This window comes from Sabethes cyaneus, chromosome 3 (genome assembly GCF_943734655.1).
Source record: "Sabethes cyaneus chromosome 3, idSabCyanKW18_F2, whole genome shotgun sequence".
NCBI lineage: Eukaryota > Metazoa > Arthropoda > Insecta > Diptera > Culicidae > Sabethes > Sabethes cyaneus.
This window is the reverse complement of record NC_071355.1, coordinates 234,991,214-235,013,433: the sequence shown is the minus strand read 5'-3', so window position 1 is coordinate 235,013,433 and position 22,220 is coordinate 234,991,214. Positions and strand designations below refer to the sequence as shown.

Here is a 22,220-nt window from a genome sequence, read left to right as displayed (position 1 = left end):
TTCGAGTAGAAGCTGTTTCATATTCTCTTTTTATCTCCTCCGTACCAACACATTGTTCCTGGTGCTAATTCAGTATCAAGAATCAACAGCAGGAATAATGTGTTGATATGCTTGTGCATTGAGATCTCTAAAGCAACGTTCAAACGTCGTGTTGAACGTTTTGCTCATCAGCTTCGTAACTAAACTACCCAAGTAACAATTTGGGTTTTATTACACTCTTATGATGCCATTTAAGACCAAAGTTGGTCATGAAAACTGCCATAAGAGCACAATAAAAGTCACATTGTTGCTTGGGTGAAAGTCGTATTGCATGTGCGTCGGTGCAAACGAAATCATGAACGAGTGATGAAAACAATTTTGTCGGGCTGAATTTTGTTGCCTGTCCTATGAACAGGTTGAACATGCGGACGAGTCGCCACTGGTATATACGTAATATACGATTTGTAACTATATAACAATATGGCATTCAAAAACCTACATATGGTGTACAAAATACAACAACGTGAGTAACCGAAGGTTCATAAAAATTGATGAAATTTATTCAAGAAAACTTTATTGTTGTGAATCAAATAGAATGGCGTTACAGGAAATTATGCATAGTTCAAAAACCTATTAACTAGACCTTTACTACGCAATGTATATGTTAACCCTTTATAAGGCAGTGGCAACTATATTGCCACCAACAAAAATTTTTTATTTTGCTTCTATAGTTATATTGGTGTCATTATAGACGCAAAACAAATATTTTTCATTGGTGGCAAAATAATTGCCACGGCCTTATAAAGGGTTAAAGAATAATATTTCATCTTACAACTTACTTTTACTTGCACTTACCCTCATTAGTAACAACTTACTCAGCAATTTCATGAGAAAAGAAACTATCAAAATTTATAGTGCTTCTATTTTTTTCCAATTTTGTAAACTTATTCAATTTCCAAAAATTTCATGTAAACCAAACGTGTCGATTTCTATCTCAAATTGCAAGTAAGACGGTATAACAAAGGTTCCTTTCACCACTAGGTGGATTAAATCAGGTTTTACTCATTCAAGATGAAATAATTATTCTTAGTCATACTTTATAAACTTACTTCATTACATAAGTTATCGAACTTCACTATCTCATCAGTTAATAGTCGCGAACAGAAACAGTCTTGAAGTAGAAATTCCCAATTCGCATCATACCCAATGGTGCGATAATCAACATATTCAAATATGTGAATATTTTATTGCTCTCAATACTGAGCGTATGAAGAATTTCATGATACCCGTTGAAGACACGGATTATCGTTCTGGATTGACTAAAAGATCATCTACTTTCCATAACACTTACTCGTTCCACCAACCATTTGATCAAACATCCAATCATCCCGTCATTTACTGATGTGAATGAACAACCCCGCCACCAGCCACGCACTCATTCACTCAGTCGTTCCATCAGAAACTCATGCAGCGAATCTCTCTCTCTCTCTCTCAGCCACTTTTGTATCCTCCCCAAATCCTATAAGAGAAGCAAAAACTTTTTCTTTTTTAGGTTTGCCTGAAGGAATACAAATGTTTAGTTTGGTAAAGAATGGTCCAAGCGTTCCGGAGTTATGCCGGAACGTACATACAATTGACATTCATATGTATAGACTACCTGAGTGGCGAATTTTGCTTATATTCCAAAATTAGCCTGAATTTATGATACTATTTGATACTGGTATAATGTCATTTTGAAATTCAATATCGTCGAATGACTTTTTTGGTCGATTTTGGCATGATGAGTGACAATCTTTACAGTTCTATACTAAAAGCAACACAATGTACAACCATTGTTTGGTGGGAAACCAGCAAGACGCTGGTAATTATGGGGTGTGATTGTCGGGGCAGGTGCTGTGTCCTTAGTAAGGACTCTTTCTTCAATGCCTATAGGCTTTCCGCTTTACGGCTTTGGGCCATCACACACATTCGCAGCCCTTTTTTTCTATCCTCCCTACCCCTGTCTTGCACATTTACTTTCTCTCTCTGTCATTCTTACTCCGTATGTCATGTATTTGAACTTTTGGGTAAATATTTCTTATTATTATTAAGGCCATTACAAATACAAATTATCTATAAGCATTTCTGTTTGTCTGACCCTTATAGAATCGAAACCTATTGAACCGATTGACGTGGGAATTTGAATGCAGGAGTTTTTGGAGCCGGGTAAGGTTCTTATAATGGTTCGAAACCCCTCTTCTTTCTGGAAGGGGGGCATAACAAACATATTTTTGCATAACTCAAGAACTAATCAAGCAAATAAAACCATGCGGCATGTCTTGTTGGTATGTGGAGGTTTTTGAAGACAAAAAATGTTTCTAAGGTGGCTGGAGACGCCTCTCCTCTGGAATATAATCGAAATCACAGTAAACGAAAATATTTTAACAAAACTCATTCCGCAAAACAACTATAAACAAGCCAGTCCTACACACTTAAAAAACTCCGCAAAATTTGCCGAGATTTGGACAGCTGAGCGCTCGGTAAAAATTTCAGTTTTGCAAATCGACGTTTACGGATCTTTACTAATGTTTGGCATCATAAAAAATTTTACCGAACGCTCGGCTGTCCAAATCTCGGCAAAATTTTGCTGACTTCGGCACTTTTTTTTAAGTGTGTAGGTATTAAATTTTCATTCATTCAATTGCAAGTATAACAACGCCTGCACCGGGTTCCGCTAAACATATAAAAGAGGGTGAAAACATTCGACCGAGCATCACTTGACAACGGAGTATCCGAGCAGTCTTTTTTTATTGTATTAATTTCTACCATTGCAAAAAAATGGCCAGAAAAATTGGAAAACTTACTGGTAAGATTAGAAAACTCAAAAAATTAAAGCAATCTCGCGTTTTTGTCTGGATTTTTATTATTAGGTTAGGCATTGAATTAATTTTTTGTAACGGAAGTTTACAATTGACTGAGGGGATGGCAGGTGAAAGTGATGAAACAAAGGTGTTTATAGTATCCAAACAAAGTGGGACAAGACCTGAAGGTGAAAGAGCGGAAAATTAGGCAAGAGAGGGTCATTGAAGCAGCGTAATTAAGGGTGTGTACCGTTCCTTTTTGCCCAAGCTGGGGGATCCACTGATCAAACCTAGCTGTATTCTATTCTAAATGAAACACAGTTAAAACAAATAGTCGAAAAAATAAAATTTTGTCCTCTTTCTCATTTTTATCTAGTTGTGTTTTGTGTATAGAGCTCAAAAGTCGCAAAAGTCTTCTCCAAACATTTACCAACGAAATAAATAAAAGTTACATAAAGTTTGAAGATCGTGTTTTAAAAGAGCGGTGTTTTATTCCCTCGAGGTCGTTCCGCGTCGCACTGGAATACCTAAATTCATGATAGCTCTTCATCCACTTCACATAGTCGGTTCATTACGAAATTAGTAACAAATTAAGCGTAAAAGTCTGTAAAACCAAAATCTGAAATTAAAAAAAAGGGATTTTTCAAAAATTTTAGAATGTTACTTCTCGAATGATAACTACTATGATCAAACGAAATGTGCGTCCATGGGAAACTCCCTGTTTTATTTCATGCATGAGCATTTAAATTGCAAGCCTAGAGTAGCGTAAGCACGGTTTAATTTGTAGATTGCACACTGATAAATGTCGAATTCTGCCGAAAGTTTTTGAAGAACAATGGCTGGGAAAAATATAAGTTATAGTCTACGTTATAAAAGGATATGATGACGTACTATTTTAGAAAACCTCCACACAAGCTCCGAGCAGCTATTCATCAGTCCACAAGCACTATGTATAGAAAAGAAAACCCAAATGACATGGCTCCGAAGAGCCGAGTGTTACTTTGAAATGACAAAAGGCTAAAGAAAATATAGTAATCAAAACTTAAGAATGAGAAAGGAAAGAGAGACTAATAATAAACATCATGCTGAAGCATTTTGAGTTTGAAAATGTGATTTGGAAGTGCATCCAAAGAGGCCTTACTATATGCAACTATCTTTTATCGACTTTCTATAGGTACTTACTTACTTACTTAGTTGACCTTACGTCTTATAACAAGGCTGTGTAGCATAATTCCTCCGTTAAATTCGGTCCAGTTCCGCTAGCACCCAGTGCTCGTGAAATCTGGCTCCACCTGGCTTGCCACCTCGCACGCTGTGCCTCATTTTTGCAGGATAGTTGTCCAGTATTCTAGCAACATGACATGCCCAACGTATCCGTCCAGCTTTAACCACTTTCTGAATACTGGGTTCGCCGTAGAGACGCGCGAGCTCGAGGTTCATTCTTCGCCCCCTTACACCGTTTTCTTGCACGCCGCTAAATGTGGTTCTTAACATCTACCATTCGAAAACTCCGAGTGCTCTCTTCTATGAATGTGCACGTTTCACGTTCGTAGAGGACAACCGGTCTAATTATCGTTTTGTACAATGTGCACTTTGTACGGGGTTTCTGATTGTTCGACCGCCAGTGTTTGTGGAGTTCGTAGTAGTCCTGAATTCCGCTGATAATTTTAATCTCACGGCTGGTATTGTTATCCTCTATTGCCAATGAGCCAAGGTATGCGAACTCGACGACTACCTCAAACTCATCCCCGTCGCGCTCGCTCCCGCTCGCCAGCATATACTTCGTTTTGGACTTATTTATCTTCAATCCAAACTTCTCTGCTTCGCATTTTAGTCTGGTGTACTGATCTTTCGCCGCTTCAAATGTTCTGCCGACAGCATCCATGTTGTCAGCAAAGCAGAAAAATTGACTGAATTTATTGAAAATCGTGCCCCGCATTTCGATCGCCGCTTGTCTTATAACCACCTTAAAGCGCATTGTTGAATAGCAGGTAGGAAAGACCATCTACTTGTCGAAGCCTCCTACAAGATTCGAATGGGTCTCACAATCCATCCGAGATTCTCACACAGCACTGGATCCCATCCATCGTAGCCATGATAAGTCAAGTAAGCTTACCCGGAAAGCCGTTTTCGTGCAGAATTTTTCATAGCTCTTGTCGGTTTACACTATCATATGCCGCTTTGAAATCAACGAACAGGTGATGCGTGGGCGTTCGGAATTCTCGGCACTTTTGCAGGATCTGCCGTAGGATGACGATTTGGGCTGTTGATTGAGCCTCCATGAAGCCGGCCTGATAATTTCCAAGGAATCTATTGGCGACAGTCGATGAAGGATGACTTGGAAAAGCACTTTGTAGGCGGCACTCAGGATACTGATCGCTCGGTAGTTCTCAAAATCCAGTTTATCACATTTCTTGTAGGATGATATTTTTATCACACAAATAGAAGAGAGGGCTGATATCATGTCGATCTGTCACTGTGAAACAGCTAATCATTCAATTTTTGATTTTTATTAAATTTATCATTGAAATAATAAAATTGAAATTAAATAGCCAATTGCATACCTTGTTTGTAAAAGTCGGAATTCCCAAGGGGTCGGACACTCAGCACATTATGCCGCGGCACTCCAGAGATATCAAGCGGCACACCTCTAAAGCCTTATAAAAATAACATTTATAGGGCTTTACACACATCCGGTTCAATTTTACATATGAAATGGGAGCACGGCCAGTTGTCAAAATCATCTCGCACGGTTGCCAGAACTATCAGATTATAACGAATTTAATCAAATCTTGTTCGGCACTTTCGGTACAGCATCGGCACAGTTCAGCTCGTTTCAAGTCGCTTAACATAAAAACGGCTGTGCTGAGTGACCGACCCCTTGGGAATTCCCTAACTTCATATAACATGACTAAAGAAATAATTACAGGATTCTCGATTCTTTTGTTGACATTTAGATCACAAGGAACCTCACAAGATAATGTATTTTGTTCAATCCATAAAAAAGCACGACTGAACTGTTTTTTTCTTCTTCATACTGTTCACGTGATGCAAGTTGACCTCTGGAAATACAAACAATCCAACGTGTTATTTTGGAAACATTAAATGTGTTTCGTGCGCTAGGGCAGAAACATGAAAGGTTTCTTTATCCCCTCACAAGACAATGTACTTATTCTGAACTTTTAATGAACCCAAGTCTAAGGACAACAGGTGTATTCTTTTTTTTCGTTATACCTGTTAGTGAACCATCTAAAGGTTTTACGTTCCTTGTCAAGCGTTCTGTCGCTTAGAAAGTCGTCAAGCACGTGACTTGATAGACCTAGCTTTTTTCTGCTACGGTGAAGTAAAGCATTCATGTATGTATATATTCAGATATGGTTGGATATGTGCTTCGATAACACGATTATGAAATGCCTTCGGCAGGTATGCAGACCACATGCGACGATAGGAGGTGGCTTTTGATTACGAAGTTTTTCCAGTTATGCTCTACTGCAACGAGTGTGTTTGAAGTAAACTTGAGCTTATTTTACACACATCCAATAAGTGACTTTTCGCTACTTGACTGGTCATTCCAATGCATGTCGGTCGACCGTACAGGAAATCATCGAACCGTTGTTATTTGATCTAAAATACATAGGAATAACGAGGATAATGGAGCACCGGCTAGTGGTAGTAGTTCACTTTGTGTCCCTTCTGTTCTACTCGTCCATTTGGAACTCGTCCGCGGACTTTTCCTGTATGATATTGTGCAGAACCGGTGCGCCACCTATGACGAGTGATTTACTGCTTGAACAAAAACGGTAAACAAGGGCGTCTCCTTCAACAGACATTCGCAGAAAGGAGCTTCAGTTACAATCAAGTTAATTGGCTATTGATATCCTGATTGCTAAAATTGATTTATTACACTTTTTGGTAACAAAAATTCATGTGAAGCTCAAGGTCACAGGACGCAAACATTTGGATCGAAAAAAGTGCCACATTTTCGATTAGGTGAATCAGTTCGACCAGGTCTGTGTTCTTGTTCAACAATCATAGGTGCTAGTAGCAAGCAAACCGTCTAGAGTCCAGAGAGCGGATGCCATTACACATTTGCTCACTAAACTGGAACCGGATCATTCGTTGGCGTGGTCGGTGGCAGCAGGCAGGCCCGGTGCTATTTTGTGGTAGACGTGCTACTGAATATTGTGTCCCCGGCGCGGTTCGTCCCTTCGCCGCGCCGCGCCACGCCGGTGTGACACCGTTGCACGTTTGCTGCATCGTCTGGGGAATGGCCGGGGAAATTGGATTAAATGGCGAAAATCAATAGGTCGTTAAGGTATTTTGTACCCTGATAGTGGCAGGTCGTGCGGCATGGATGGTTCTAGTTGACACCGTGGAATTTTTGCAGTGTTTTCTTTTTTTCCAGTTTTAATGGTAATTGTTTGAATCTTTATATTTCATTGCACATTGGTGAAAACCGACAGGCTAGTAGGATTGGAGCCAGTAAAATCAATTTGAGTCGACCGGTAAGTCGAACGGCGATTACCATCACAAGTGTAATTAAGTAATATTTTTTGAAGCGAGCACGTTCCTATTCCTATGTATGCCATTGGCTAGGGATGGTAATCGTTGGTATAAAGCACATATCGATTTTAAATGGAAAACTAATGCTACACGTTCTGCATGTTCATTGATTTTTCATTCGTATAATGCCGTACATATTTACAGCTTACTGGAGGAATAGAATCGTTCGCAAAGGGAAAAGGCATGCAAATGACAATACAACAACGACTGTACGAAGAATGAAATTGGCATTTCTGTTTTTTTTGTTTGAACAATTTTTTACCTCATGTTCCGGATATGAGAGTGGACTGCAGATGAGAACACAATAAGTGTGAAATATGTTGTTTTACCGATTTTCTATCCGGAGTGGTAATTACATCCGGCGAATCGTGCTCACGTGTGTTATGGTAATTGGTGTGCTCACTATTCACGTGTTATTGCTTACCTAATCGCGTAAGAACTGCGGGGCACACCTAGGCAGTGATAAAGTGATTGCGCCTGCAGTGTTTTTTTCAATGGCAAACATATATTTTCCTCTACGGTGTGTTAATTGATCGCTACTCTCATCGGTTACGTGACGTTAGTATTTTTTTTCTTCGAACATCGTGTGCGACCTAGATTACAGAGCGCAATTCGGTGTTTCGGTTTACAGTTTTCCGCCTTCATTGAACAGACGGGCTGCGATAATGCACCGAATGTATGAGCGTAAGATGAAGTTCAGGCTCAATTAGTAAAGAGTTTGTGTTTATCTTTAAGTTGCTCGCGGTAACTGAACCGATGATATAGACGTTGCTCTCGTCAAGGCAATTTCAGGCTCGGTAAATTCAAGGAGATGTTTCAGGAAAACTGCACTACATTGAATGGGATTATTAATGGCATCTTTGTTTCGCACGTTAATAACGTATATTGTGCATATCAAACTTTTTCTCGCTAATTTACTCTTTTCGAATCGTAAACTTAATTGATGCACACCTTAGATAAATTTTGCGATTCTCTCGGACATCGCTCGGACATTCATAACTCTTGAACTAAGAGTCGTAGAACAACATTTTTAGAAGAAAATGTAAGCAAATTTTCTTTGCAATCCAGCAAAACTATTGTCTAGAAAAAAAAATCACAAAACTCGAAAGAAAAGTCTGAAAAACTATGTTCCAAATTATGGAAATTATTGACTCCAACAGCATCTCCCAGCACTAGTTATTTTTACAGCCAGCGAGGAACGCAAGCAAACGATGCTGATCTGCTATACGAGGCGATACTCAGTATATAAGCCTTCGGTTATATAAAACCAGTTTGAATATTTGAAAATTTGAAAAAAAAACCTTCCTTTATGTATGACAAAGGACTGTACTTCCAGTGAGTTAGAAACTCTTTTAAGGAAGTGCATGATTAACTCATATAAAAATTGATAACAGATATGTTATTACAGCAAAGTGGGGCTTCCATAGGGCCTTGTGTGCGTCCAATCCGACAGCTGACCGATGAACTTGGGCTACTGGGCTAGAAGGCGGACTGGTCTACGCGTCGCTGCGGACAAAAGACATTTCATTTCAGGGCAGGTAAATCCGAAATATTCACGCGTGCTTGCCTGGAGATACAGACTGAGAGACCTCTGCTGCGACTCCGATTACCGGAATGAGATTGATGGCACGAAATAGTACGGGTGTGACAATTCGTCCTGAGGGTCACGAATGGATCAGAGCTGACAGGGATATGCATGGCAGGATACAGTACGCCTGCAGTGGTTCGTTCTGAAGGTCTCGACGGGATCATAACTAACAGGGACCTTGTTGTGTGCGTCCCAGTTAACTAGTGTTGGCTTGGCTCATATTTATGGGATCGAGTCTTATAAGTCAAGCTGAAATTTATTGTTAATAATGTTACTAACAAATGTGGTGTTTCCCAAGGAAGTAATATGGGGCTTCTACTCTTCGACCTATTCTTGAATTCTTGACTACTTGAAGCTGAATGCATTCTGGTTTAGGCTGACGATGTCAAACTGTATTTTAACGTGCGCTCTAGCGAGATTTGTCATCGGCTGCAAGAGTTTAACTTTACAGTTTACAGTTTAACTATCGCATTACGGGAAATGCACTCCCCGGAGGGTTGATCAAGTTAACGACCTTGGCATCTTACTTGACTCTAAACTTGCGTAAGCTTTGATACTATTCTAATGTTACTTGCAATCCCGGCAGCCGGGATTCATTACTGAAATTGGAAGAGATTTGAAAGACCCTCACTGCTTAAAATCTTTGTATTACGCTTTAGTGCGTCCTGTACTTGAAAATTCTTGTGTAATTTGGCATCCTCATCAGCTCCACTAGATTTTAAGAATCGAGCGCATCCAGGGAAGATTCACCCGTATGGCTCTTAGGGATTTGCCTTGGCGATATCCTAAAAATCTCCCACCGTATCCAACTTTTTTTTAAATTGATTTGAAGCGGGTATTGACAGAATAACAACCGAAATATCCGACTTCCCATTATGACTTGCTTCCCAAGTAGCACTTGTAACTAATCATAAAAATAAAAAAATACAAAAAGGTTGCACAGCAGTTACATTTAGGACACTTGTAACGAGTTAGGTTACATAAAATTAAAAACAGTTACTTTTTAGTTTTCTAGTGACAAAAATCTCAAAAAGTTACCAGGTAGTTACCAAATGACCAAATTGAAACCTTTTTTTCGAACTGTCAACAACTTGGTCGTCGCAAAACAGTCACCTTTCAGTTACGAGTTACCAAATAGTTATCAAGTGACACAAATGAAACCTTTTTCCAAACTGTCATCAACTTGCTGGTCGCAAAACAGTTAATTTTCCGTTACGAGCAGTTACGAAGTCAAAAAAAGTCGGCTAGTAACATTTTCGCAACAATTTGTTCACTGTTCCTTGTAAACACAACGGATTAAGGAAAAACTAGACCTGAAGAATATTGCTAATGGTAAAGATAAACGATTGGTACACGGGTTGTGAAATGCTCTTGTAAATGCGTTTATTTACTTAATTGATGGTACTTGGAATCTTCTCCGCCCAGACATTGGTATTAAGTAAACAAATGATGATTATTCTCAAACGTCAAAACGATCAAGTTACATCGAAACGAAACCGGCAATGAAAATAGGTTACAGTGTAACTTAGAAATGACGACATAAGAAATAAGTGACTACAACAGATTTAATATTGGTTACCGTATAACCGATACCGTAACCAGGTCGAAGGCTAAGGTTACGTACAACTAGAATGTAACTGAAATGTAACCTTCTATGATTAACACTGATGGTAACTGTTTTATTCAAACTGAAACTATTCTTTGATATTAAATTAACACTTTCTTTTCACAACAATCACTAAAAAATACCTTTTCCCGATATCAACAATGTGAACAATGAACAATGGCTGCTTAAAATCATTTCATGCAATATGCCGAAGGACGATGGTGTAGTAGTTAGAACCAAAGGCAAAATGGCTATGAATTTTACTGTGATAGAAGTGATAGCGAAAACAACTTGATTTTTAATGGTTTCTAGGTGAATGCTCTACTAATTCATTATTGCTAAGAATAAATTTAAAAAATCAAAAAATTAAAATTTAAATTTTTATATTTGACTAGCTGACCCGACAAACTTCGTATTGCCACAAATTAACCTGTGTTGTACATAAAACATGAATCTCGGATGATCTTTGACACAATCTCGAGTTTTGCAAGCCCCCCAGTGGGCGGCGCTTCCAACGGCGGGTCGCCGGCAACACTCGCGACCGTCTCGTCCTGAATGATCTAGTGTTACTATAGATAGTTTTTGTGGTCTTGTATGGACTAATGTTTTATGGGAGAGTCTCGAATTTCTCGATTAGTTTTTGAGTTTCGCAAATATTTCTGTTTTATTTGTATGAGAGTCCATATCCCCCTACCACAGGGGTGAGAGGTCCTAACTATCGTAAAATAAATTCAAGACTCCAAAATCTCCCACATGCCAAATTTGGTTCCATTTGCTTGATTAGTTCTCAAGTTATAAGGAAATTTGAATTTCATTTATATGGGAGCTCCCCTCTTAAAAGGGGAAGGGGTCGTAATTCACTATAGAAAAAATTTCTGCCATCTTAAACTCCCACATGCCACATTTGGTTCCATTTGATTGATTAGTTCTCGAGATAAGAGAAAATTTGCAATTCATTTGTATGGAAGCCCACCCTCTTAAAGGGGAGATGGGCCATAACTCGCTTTCTAAAGAAGAGAGGGGTCTCAATTCACCATAGAAAAAAATCTTGCGTCCAAAACCACCTACATGTCAAATTTGGTTCCATTTGCTTCATTAGTTCTAGAGTTATGAGGAAATTTGTATTTCGTTTGTATGAGAGCCCCCCCTCTTAAAAAGGTAAGGGGTCCTAATTCATCATAGAAAAAATGGTTGCCTCCAAAAACACCCACATGCCAAATATGGTTCCATTTGCTTGATTAGTTCTCGAATTGTGAGGAAATTTGTATTTCGTTTGTGTAGAAGCACCCCCTCTTAAAGTTGGGAGGGGTCCCAATTCATCATAGAAAATATTTTTGCCTCCAGAAACCTCCACATGCCAAATTTGGTTCTATTTGCTTGATTAGTTCTCGAGTTATGAGGAAATTTGAATTTCATTTGTATAGGAGCCCCCCTCCTAAAGTGGGTAGGGGTCCCAATTCATCATAGAAAAAATTTTTGTCTCCAAAAACACCCACATGCCAAATTTGGTTCCATTTGTTTGATTAGTTCTCGAGTTATGAGGAAATTTGTATTTCGTTTGTATAGGAGCCCCCCCTCTTAAAGTTGGGAGGGGTCCTAATTTACCATAGAAAATATTCTTGCCCTCGAAAACTTTCACATGCCAAATTTGGTTCCATTTGCTTGATTAATTCTCGAGTTTTGAGGAAATTTGCATTTCATTTGTATAGGAGCCCCCCTTCCTAAAGTGGGGAGGGGTCCCAATTTATCATAGAAAAAAATTTTGTCTCCGAAAACACCCACGTGCCAAATTTTGTTCCGTTTGCTTGATTAGTTCTCGAGTTATGAGGAAATTTGTATTTCGCTTGTATAGGAGCCCCCCCTCTTAAAGTGGGGAGGGGTCCTTATTCACCATAGAAAATATTCTTGCCCTCGAAAACTTTCACATGCCAAATTTTGTTCCATTTGCTTGATTAGTTCTTCAGTTATGAGGAAATTTGTGTTTCATGTGTATAGGATCCCCCCCTCCTAAAACGGGGAGGGGTCCCAATTCATCATAGAAAAAATTTTTGTCTCCAAAAACACCCACATGCCAAATTTGGTTCCATTTGCTTAATTACTTCTTGAGGTATGACGAAAATTGTGTTTCTTTGGTACAGGAGCCCCCCCTCTTAAAGTGGGGAGGGGTCCTAATTTACTATAGAAAATATTCTTGCCCTCGAAAACCTTCACATGCCAAATTTGGTTCCATTTGCTTGATTAGTTCTCGAGTTATGAGGAAATTTGTATGGAAGCCCCCCCTTTTAAGGAGGAGAGGAGTTATAATTCCCCTTATAAAGAGGGGAGGGGTCTCAATTTACCATAGAGAAAATTATGGTCACCGAAAACACCCACATGCCAAATTTTGTTCTATTTGCTTGATTAGTTGTCGAGTTATGCAGAAATTTGTGTTTCATTTGAATGGGAGCCCCCCCTCTTAGTGGGGGGAGGGGTTTCTAACCATCACTAAAACCTTTCCTGGCCCCAAAAAACCTCTATATGCATATTTTCATGCCGATTGGTTCAGTAGTTTTCGATTCTATAAGGAACATACGGACAGACAGACAGACAGACAGACAGACAGACAGACAGACAGACAGACAGACAGAAATCCTTCTTTATAGGTATAGATTTACAAAACATCAATTTTTCAAAGAAGTAAGTAACGAAAAGCTATATTAAATAACAGCGCGTGAATTTTTCAAAGCTAGAATCATGCATTTCACCATAAATTTGAAACTGCATTAAAATTTGTGTTGAAATAATAATTTATACACTCTTCTATATTCAACAGTTAAATTTACTGCTTGACGTTGACAGCCATAGATTGAAATAATAAACCTGCTACATTTTCGCTATGCAATAAAAGTTACAAGATAACTAATTTGCCACCAATTGAAAGTCAATTTACAGTTTATGTGTAACTTCAATAGTAACCATTTTGTAACTATACATGTTACATATTGGTTATTGAGTAACTGTTAATGCAACCAGATTTAGTTACATAAGTTGCGCTATTTCGGTTACACAACTGTTATATTTTAGGTTACTGTAACCGAAGTTTTACATTTAAATTTGTCGCATATCAGCCGCTGCGACTCAATTGTGACAACGTGTGCTACTTGGGTTGGCTACATGTGCCCATATACCGATCAAAAATATCGAGGGATTAGAGGTTCAAAAAGTTTCACGACACACGCCACACTCACCAGACTTGGGACTATTACTCTCACATTTGTTTCCATTGCATGCGAAACGTTTTCTCTGGAATATGTTTCATAATCAAGGTTGCACTCGAAATACGAACGACAAACCTGTTTTTGAAAAAAAAACTCAAAAAATTGATTTACTGCCGTGGCCGTCGTCGTCGTCGGCATAGAGCTGGGGTGGTTTGTGCTGTTTCAAGTCGCTCTGTTCCTGGCACCCTGTTGTTCTTGGTTGTTGAATCAATTGTGAAAATAGTTGCGACTTTTCTATTACTCAACTGATATTCCCTGCAATAAAACTGAACCTTAACGTGGTGTAGGGCTCACCAGTATCAGTTAATGAACAGCGGTCACGTTTACATCTGAATGTAGGTATATGTCAAGATACTTTTGTGATTTCAAGTGGGACTCGGGGTAAAAATTTGCCAAATGTGATTGTTGCGTTGTTCAGAAAGTGCTTTTATTCCATTTAAGAATAAGGCCAGGACGGAGATCTCTGATAATTGATAGCTGAGTATTTCTCGGGCTGATCCCTATTTATCACAACTATCACAAATATCTCCGAAAAATGTCGGATTGATTGGGTCGGTCAGGGGCTTAGGGTTAGTAAGGGGATGTAAGCGGGATACCACTCTATAAGGTACGCAGAACGCGACTCTATAGTTTAAAGCTTCTGTCGACTACCGCGAATGCCTAGGTCGTGCTGCGCTCAATTTACGCTGTAGATCTATCTTGGGACAGTGCCTAAATGCATGGGATGAAAGATGAAATTTGTTCCATGGGTCGAGCCCTGATAAGTTGATAACTATGGTTCGAGATTTGTCTTCCTATTGGTTCATTTGTGGTTATTTGTGTTAGAAAATCGATGGTGGGTGCGCGGTCGAGGACAATTGCTGTTAGGCGAAACTGACAAGATCTCCACTTCTTCACTACACTACATAACATTTTACAACTCAAGTAGTAAAAAATGTCCAGGGAAAAGCATTTACATCTATCATTTTTCCTCTCATTATCATCATCATCATCGTCATCATCATCATTATATTTAAAATAAGACATCCCGGCCTTTGGCAGAAAGAGCTCTCACAGTCAATTCGTGGAGTTCGCGCAGGGCTGGAATGCCTCCGCCTGCGGGCATAGACGTGCCGGCTCTGCTTGATGGGGCTCTACCTGTGTTTTAGTGGGCAACATTGCCTGTCTCGTCAGGTACTGGTATTTAAGATCTCCCTGATACTCTGATGATGACGACTCAAAAGGGCCCGGCATAGTGTTTTATGCGGTATTAAGCAACCAGCTGGATAACCCGAAAAAAAGATAAGAAAGGATTTTTGTTTCATTCAACTGATATTAAGGGGATTTACCACTTTACTGCTCAATAATTTATTTTCCTTAAGAGATAAAAGCCCTTCTTCGATCCTCAAAAACTTTCGTCCCCTTTGAGCCACACTACCTGTCATATATTTTGTCTTCTAGGCAATTATTTTTAACACAATCCTCCTAGAATCTGTTTTCAGTCTGGCGTACAATGCCTGATCAGTCATGTCAGTTTGTCCAGAAAACCGTGTTCGAGTATTATCAGCCAAAGCTAGTCTCGATCGACTGTATCGTATGCTGCTTTGAAATCAAAAGTTTCTGCAACTCCCGTCCAAGTCCAAGTCCAAGCCTGCTTAACACTAAGCATACCGTGAAGAGGTCATTTTACCTTTTTTTTGGGTCTTTTTTGCTTTTTTGCTCATTTTCACTTTTTTCTCATTTTTTAAATATATTTAAAATATAATGTAAAGTTGGTCAGTGTTTCTTGGGCGTGTTTAAAAAGATTATAAAGCTGTAAGGAGGTCTTTACCGGCGCGGCGGCTTTGTTGCTCTTCAGCAACTCGATTTCTTGCTTGGTGCCTTGAAGTTCAGGTGCTGGAATATTACTATCTTCCATGGGCTAGGTTAACTGTCGTTCTGCCTTCGTTGTAGAAGGATAATGTTTAACGTGTAATTAATTGTCTTGGAAAATTCATTTTGTAGGACACCGGAAAGATAGATGTTTTGTGTATAAATTCCAAATGATTTAAATTTCTATATGTTCAATAGCCAATGAGCCGCTACCAAGATGCAAACCAAGAGCATTAACGCTTTAAAACAATGGTAGAAAAAGATATAGATAAAACAAGTTTCATGACCAACTTTTACTGCACAACTTTGGGTGTGGATGGCACGTGTAGAATGTGCGGTAGTAAAGATGCTAACCGGTGGAAAAGCACCGTTGAAGTGCGAAAACTAAAGTGACAAGTTTTGTTGACAATGTGCTCCTTAACACACGAGACACTGAGATATTGATCAGACGATGGTCTTCAAGTGGGTAAATAAGTGATAGTGATATGGTGATGCAACGGGAAATACAATCTTGACTTTCATTTGATTGATTTCGGAACGAACCAACAGAAATTTATGTTAGTAAAGCATTTTTTGTCGGGTGAACCGATATAAAATGTCATGACTGATTATTATTTGGATTCTAAAGATTTCAAACTCAAAGGGCTCGTTTCATCCTTCAATGATCGGTCCCTATCAGCACTGTCACATTCGCAGCAGCTAGAGCAAACGGATGTTTCGACGGCACACATACTGCAAAACGGCGGACTCAACGGTGGCGATCCGGATTCATCGCTGGTGTTTTTCTTCTGGCGTATTCCATATTCAGCCGCGGCCGCAGCTGCTTCGTTGTACCGCTTTAATGCAACGATTTCGTCCTGTGCTTCTTTAAACTTTTGCTCCAGACTCATTAGCTCCAGGTGCATCCTACGGCGAAGAGCAAAAAAATATAACTCGTTTGGGATAGTAAATTATTTATTCATACTTGTGAGAAGCGTCCGACGTTTTGAAGCTCTGGTCGTTAAGCTTGACCTTCAAATATTGATTTTCGCATTCTAGATCGAGGATTCGCTTGTTCTGTTCGTTTTGTTGCTTTCGATATTGGTTTTCCACATTTGAAAGCTAATAAATTATTGTATATTTCAATGTTTATAGATAAATGAGGAAAGTTATTCATCTTACATAATCGGTGCTTTCCTCTTTAATCGCTTGATATTTTTTAGTCATTTGATCCAGTTCCCACGTCTTTTCCCGGAGCTCCGTACCCAATTGGTCAACGGTTTCTTTTTGCTGTACTGCCGATTCGTACTGCTTTTTCAGTTCACTATATTTGGCGACCCATGTCATGACTGGAAACATCAATCGGAATTATGCAAAGTGGAAAGAGAAAATGTAGAACACTTTCAATGCACATTATCTGCCTGTGTGTTTTCTCCAAAATATTATCATAACAAGCAGAACATTCACTAGCCGCTTCATGATGCGGTGTTGTTTGCCACGAATGGATGTTTATGTAACAACCGTTCAACTGATATGCTTTGGACAATTTATCTATGGTTGTGGAAAAAACTTTTAGAGTTATCGTCAATAAGCAGTTTTGATCGACTTTTAATCAAATAAATAGGAATTGCACATGCAAGCGATGCGCGATGTGAGCACCATAGACCTTACCTAGATTATATTAAATGAAATGGCTTTGCGATATTTTCAACGATTATTTAACTTAGTGAACTGATCTCCTTCCACTGTACGGTTCTATTTCAATACAGTTCACTACTTTACCATTTCCAGTTCACTATAGTCTGCCTACCAGCGACGCATCACTCAGTGTGGCATTTCAGTTTGCTGCTGCTGTTTTTAGTTTGTTTATTTATTATGCAAATTGCAAAAATTCCACACTATATAAGCGGATATGCGGAGAAAAATCAGGCAGACCAGACCGAATGCTGTGTGTGTGTGTGTATTGTTCCATATTTTTGTTTTCGCTCACCTTTGTGCTTTTCCTTGTCGATTTCATTCATCGTTTGAAAGGCCCGGGTTCGCTCTTGCTGCAGCTCGCCGGAAATGTCCTCACAGGTTTCCAACCCGGTTTCGATGTCCAACAGTAGTGACTTGAGCGTCAGTTTTGTATCTTGCAGCTCCTTATTTGCGTCGCGAAGTGCACGTTCTCGAATGCGCAGTTCGTCTGGAAGCCTTTTCAGCCGGTTGATTTCTTGCATCAGGGTGTGGTTCTCCTCCTCCAAAGCGGAATTAATCTTTTCGGTTACTATTTTTTCGTTTTCCACCAACGTTCGGATTTGTTCCTTTTGGCGCTCAACTGTCGCGTTAGTTTCTAACATTTTTGATCTAGGCAGGAAGAAAGTAAAATTTATATAAAATGTGGAAGATTGCATTAAGCTATTCTTTACCGATATAACTGAAGCATTTCTTCCCGCATCTTGAGATGCCTCAAGAGTTGTTCCTGTTCTAACTTTGCTTGACGCAGCTGTTCCAGATAGATTGCCAGGGCCTGATTACATCGACAGTTACATTCGCCGAATGTGCTCGGAATCGATCCACCACTTAATCTTTTCGGCTGTGCATCCAGCACGGATGGATCGTTAGGAGTGTCCGCGCATCGTGCGGCAAGATTCAATTCACAGCGTCCCAGAAGTCGTTGTGCATTGAGCTCTGTGTGGAAACGAATTGTCAAATTAGGCAGCAATTTCACTTTTGGAATTATGATTTACCATTGCGGACGTCTAGTTCCAAGTGGCTTATCGTATTTTCAAGATCATCTAGCTTACTGATAAGTCCGGTAATAGATTCGTCCTCGAAACTGTTCGACGAAGGATTGTTCGACATTTTCACTAAAACTTTAGATTTATTCGAAATAAAACTTCTACGTAAATTTGACTGTCTTCCCCTCGATTGTTAGACTACTTTGATTAGATTAAAATACAGTGCCTTGAATCCTGAAAATCAAAACTAATAAGAACGTTTTTCTTTCTCTTTACAGGTAAGAAAATTCATCGTTCAGTGGATCAGATAAGAATTGTACAACTATAAGGTATTACCTGCATAGCATCAATACACGGTCAGCGCATATTGGTTCGGGAGTTCATTGACGCGCCAAAACCGCGCACCAAGTACGGTTATGCAACTGTCAAAAGAAAGCAATGCGAAGAGCGTCATAGTGCAACTCCCATGGCCGGCCCCCTGTCTGTGTCGCATTTTCGCCGTCCGACTGTCCGGCTTGAATGATAATGAATTGAAGCTCAACTACACCGCTGGAGTTTGGGCTGGGCGGGCGGAGTACCTGACATAGCCGATTTAAAACAATTGGACCGACCATCGGCATCGGACGTTGGTTGCGATGCGATGCGATGAACGGACACCTAGAATACATTTGCATTAGCGATTAATGTAACCTCCTGCGGTAATCGGCCGGCCCGGACCCAGAGATGGGTAATCGGTTTTGCCCGGACGAATGGGCGAAGCTATGGCACGGTGAACGAAAGAAAGTGAAATTTTGGTTTGCAACTTCCACTGGCTAGTTGAACGTCTAGTCGAGCAGATGTTTGGGGTTGATAACATTTGGAGTCTTCCGACCGGTGTGCGGTGACGCGCGGTGAAGATGATCGCAGCGGGTCTCTACGGTTCCGCAGTGCAACATTTCGACGGCACTCTTTGATTGACTTTCGATTTCTGTTGCACAAAATCGACGCACTCTTAGAGCAGCAACTCTTAGGATTCCGTGATGTGGGGGACCGTTTCGCACTGCACAGGCTGGCTGGCTGGCTGGCGGTTGGTTGATTGTTTTACGCAACGAAGCGCGCGCGCATTTCGGAATTCATACCGAATAGCACCCGTTACTGCTGCCGTCATCATCGCACTGTGTCTCGGACCATCACCGGAATGTCAAGATAGGAATTGCAGCGCAGGATTGCAAATAGTTTTCCGGAGCTGCGTTTTGCATTTGAATCGCATTATTTGGAGTGCGATAAACGTGAATAAAAGGGCAACTTTGCACTGTTTATATTGGCTCAAAAGCAGACGTGTGTCCTCAGCGGGCGAGAAGCTGATGTAACCGAACATTCGTGCTGTTGCATTTGCATTTCTTTTTCTTTCGTCGGATCCTACCGCCAACGTGCCGTGACTAAAATTAATTTATCAGAGCTAGTTTGAAACTGAATATCAATAGTTGTCTGTATACTTCGAGCAAAACAGTTTATATTTTGCGCAGTAATTTATCAAACTTTAAAGAACCTTATTAGTTCATTATCTGGAATGTAACCATTGATCTTTATTGTAACAATTGAATGTGGTACAAACATATTCCAATTATTATTATAATGTCGTCCCTCTTGTCACGATTCCAGTCAACGCTGCGACGAAGGGAAATTTCTTGATTCAGAGATTCATCGAAAAAAGCGCGTGCGCGTCCCCTCATGTCCAGCTCTCAAGTCCTTTGGAGATGCGGCGAGGGTTGATAAAGGTAACCAACTCCGAGGATTTGCGGATGACTTCCCAAGCAACAATGTGAGTTTATTGTACTCTTATGGCGGTCTTCATGACCAATTTTGGTCTTAAATTCTATCATAAGAGTGTAATAAAATCCAAATTGTTACTTGGGTTTGATATCATAGCTAGGAACTTTGCGACGACGGAAGCAGTCTATGCCAGATTTAAAACGGAGCTTAGAAGAATTGGGTTAAAATTAAATGCGTCGAAGACCAAATACACGTGCCTCCTACGGACAGTAACCGTTGATGGTGACGAATTAGAAGTGGTAGATGACGTCGTGTATTTGGGATCGCTGGTGACCACGGCAACAACAATGTTAAGAAGACCCAGCGGCGCATTCAGGGGTCAACTTTATTCTTCGCAAAGTGCTACGATCAAGAAGCATTCACCGCTGTACGAAACTTACAATGTACAAGCCCCTTATTAGACCGGTAGTTTTGGACTTGAAGCCGTGACGCTGCTCACGGAGGACATATGCGTCATTGCCGTGTTCGGGCGGAAGGTACTGCGGGCGATATTTGGCGGAGTATAACCTGAAAGCGAAGAGTGGCGGAGGCATATGAATCACGGCTACATGCACTGATTGGAGAGATTCCCATTGTACATCGAAAGTCGGTAGCATATGGTGGGTCGGACACGTCGTAAGGATGCCACCACCACCGGGCAGAAACAGGGAGACTCAACGTGCAAGATGACTCGATGAAATCGAAAATGATTTAGGCCTACTGAGACTACTGGGAAATTGGTGACGAGCAGCCCATGCCCAAGATCGAGTTGAATGCAGATGCCTGCTTGAAACTGCACGAGCCACCTAGGCTCTAGGCTGCTGACGACGACGACTCGCTGTCTCTAAGAAGGAGAGTAGTATTGTAACATTGTAAAAACATGAAGGAAAAAGAGCGGAAATACCGACGTTCAAGCGCGTATAATAAGCAGTTTGCTTGCTCAATAGTGACAGTGCAACAAAAAACGAAGTGCAGATTACAGAAAAACACCTGGACGATATCATAATACCGTCAACGCTTTTGAGCTCACGTCCAAATCCAAGTGCAAGTAGACAAAACCTCTTCCGCTGTTGAATTATGAATATGAGAAAAATAATTATCTCGCCAAATTGTAGAAAGCTCTGAAAACCTCCGTACATATGACTATGGGGTTACTTGAACACTTTTCCAAATTTTTGTGTGTCCTGAACATAATTTTCGAATTTCGATTTTTCATAATTTCTGGACCAAAAACAGACAGAAATACAAGTTGCAGGAAGACACGAGTGGGGCTTGAAAAGAACGATTCGAAGTGGCTATTAATAAGGAGAAAGGTCCAAATGACTTTGTTTCTCTTTCATTCTAAGGATTTCTGGAAAGAAAATATATGTACAAAATATAAGATATCAAAAGCGGGTAAGGAGAAACGACGTCCAAGTAAGGAAGAGAGCTGGTTTTTTGCAATATAGAATTTCCTGGAACCAAAAGAGATGTACAAGTGACAGAACAACAGAACAACTTCTGTACAGCAGAAGACAAATGGTAAATGATTTTCGACGTACATATGGCTACTTTCGGTGGATTGTTTGATCCATTGTTGTTCAATGTTGTTGATTATGGCCCTATAGCGGTCACGTTCTGGCCATGGTTAATTGTTACGGTCCATGTTGATTATAACTGCACAGTTAGCTTCGAGCTACTATGGTGATCTAGCAGGCCAGTCATCGTATGTTCGAATATCGGCTGGGTGGTGCTGCCAGAGTCAAGTAGGATCGTTGCACTAGCCCCGTAATTGTCCTGTACTCTAATAACCGACTGCGAAGTCTGTCAATAAAGAAGGGTCAAGTTTTAGAGACTTTTATAACTCAAGGCTTTGCTTGATGATTACGTCGACCGTAAAACGGACGAAGAGTTTCTCGAACTGGGTCAAGGTTGTCGTAAAAACTCAACAACACATTTTGCAGGCGTGGTCCTGCTATCAGTCTATTTATGACGAAATGGCAAATAAAAGTAAACACAATATAAATGATAGATATCACTGAAATGACGTAGTAAAGTGGCGTAAAC

General features: G+C 40.1%; 3 protein-coding genes across 4 annotated transcripts in view; 1 reads left to right on the top strand and 2 right to left on the bottom strand.

The window, feature by feature from the left end:
- The window catches only part of LOC128743547 (RING finger protein 121), a 396,237-nt gene that overhangs the window by 105,831 nt on the left and 268,186 nt on the right, over positions 1–22,220 (bottom strand). The gene's annotated exons all lie outside the window — the stretch shown is intronic.
- Positions 1–22,220, top strand: part of LOC128743537 (protein kinase C and casein kinase substrate in neurons protein 1) — a 74,665-nt gene that overhangs the window by 16,344 nt on the left and 36,101 nt on the right. The window lies entirely within an intron of this gene.
- LOC128740895 (uncharacterized) lies at positions 16,288–18,507 on the bottom strand. The gene is made up of 6 exons (XM_053836469.1): positions 18,393–18,507; positions 18,072–18,333; positions 17,654–18,009; positions 16,846–17,012; positions 16,649–16,785; positions 16,288–16,590 (listed from the first exon to the last, which is right to left on the bottom strand). Exons 1-6 carry the CDS (start codon positions 18,505–18,507, stop codon positions 16,296–16,298), a joined length of 1,332 nt encoding a protein of 443 aa, XP_053692444.1. The 3' UTR covers positions 16,288–16,295.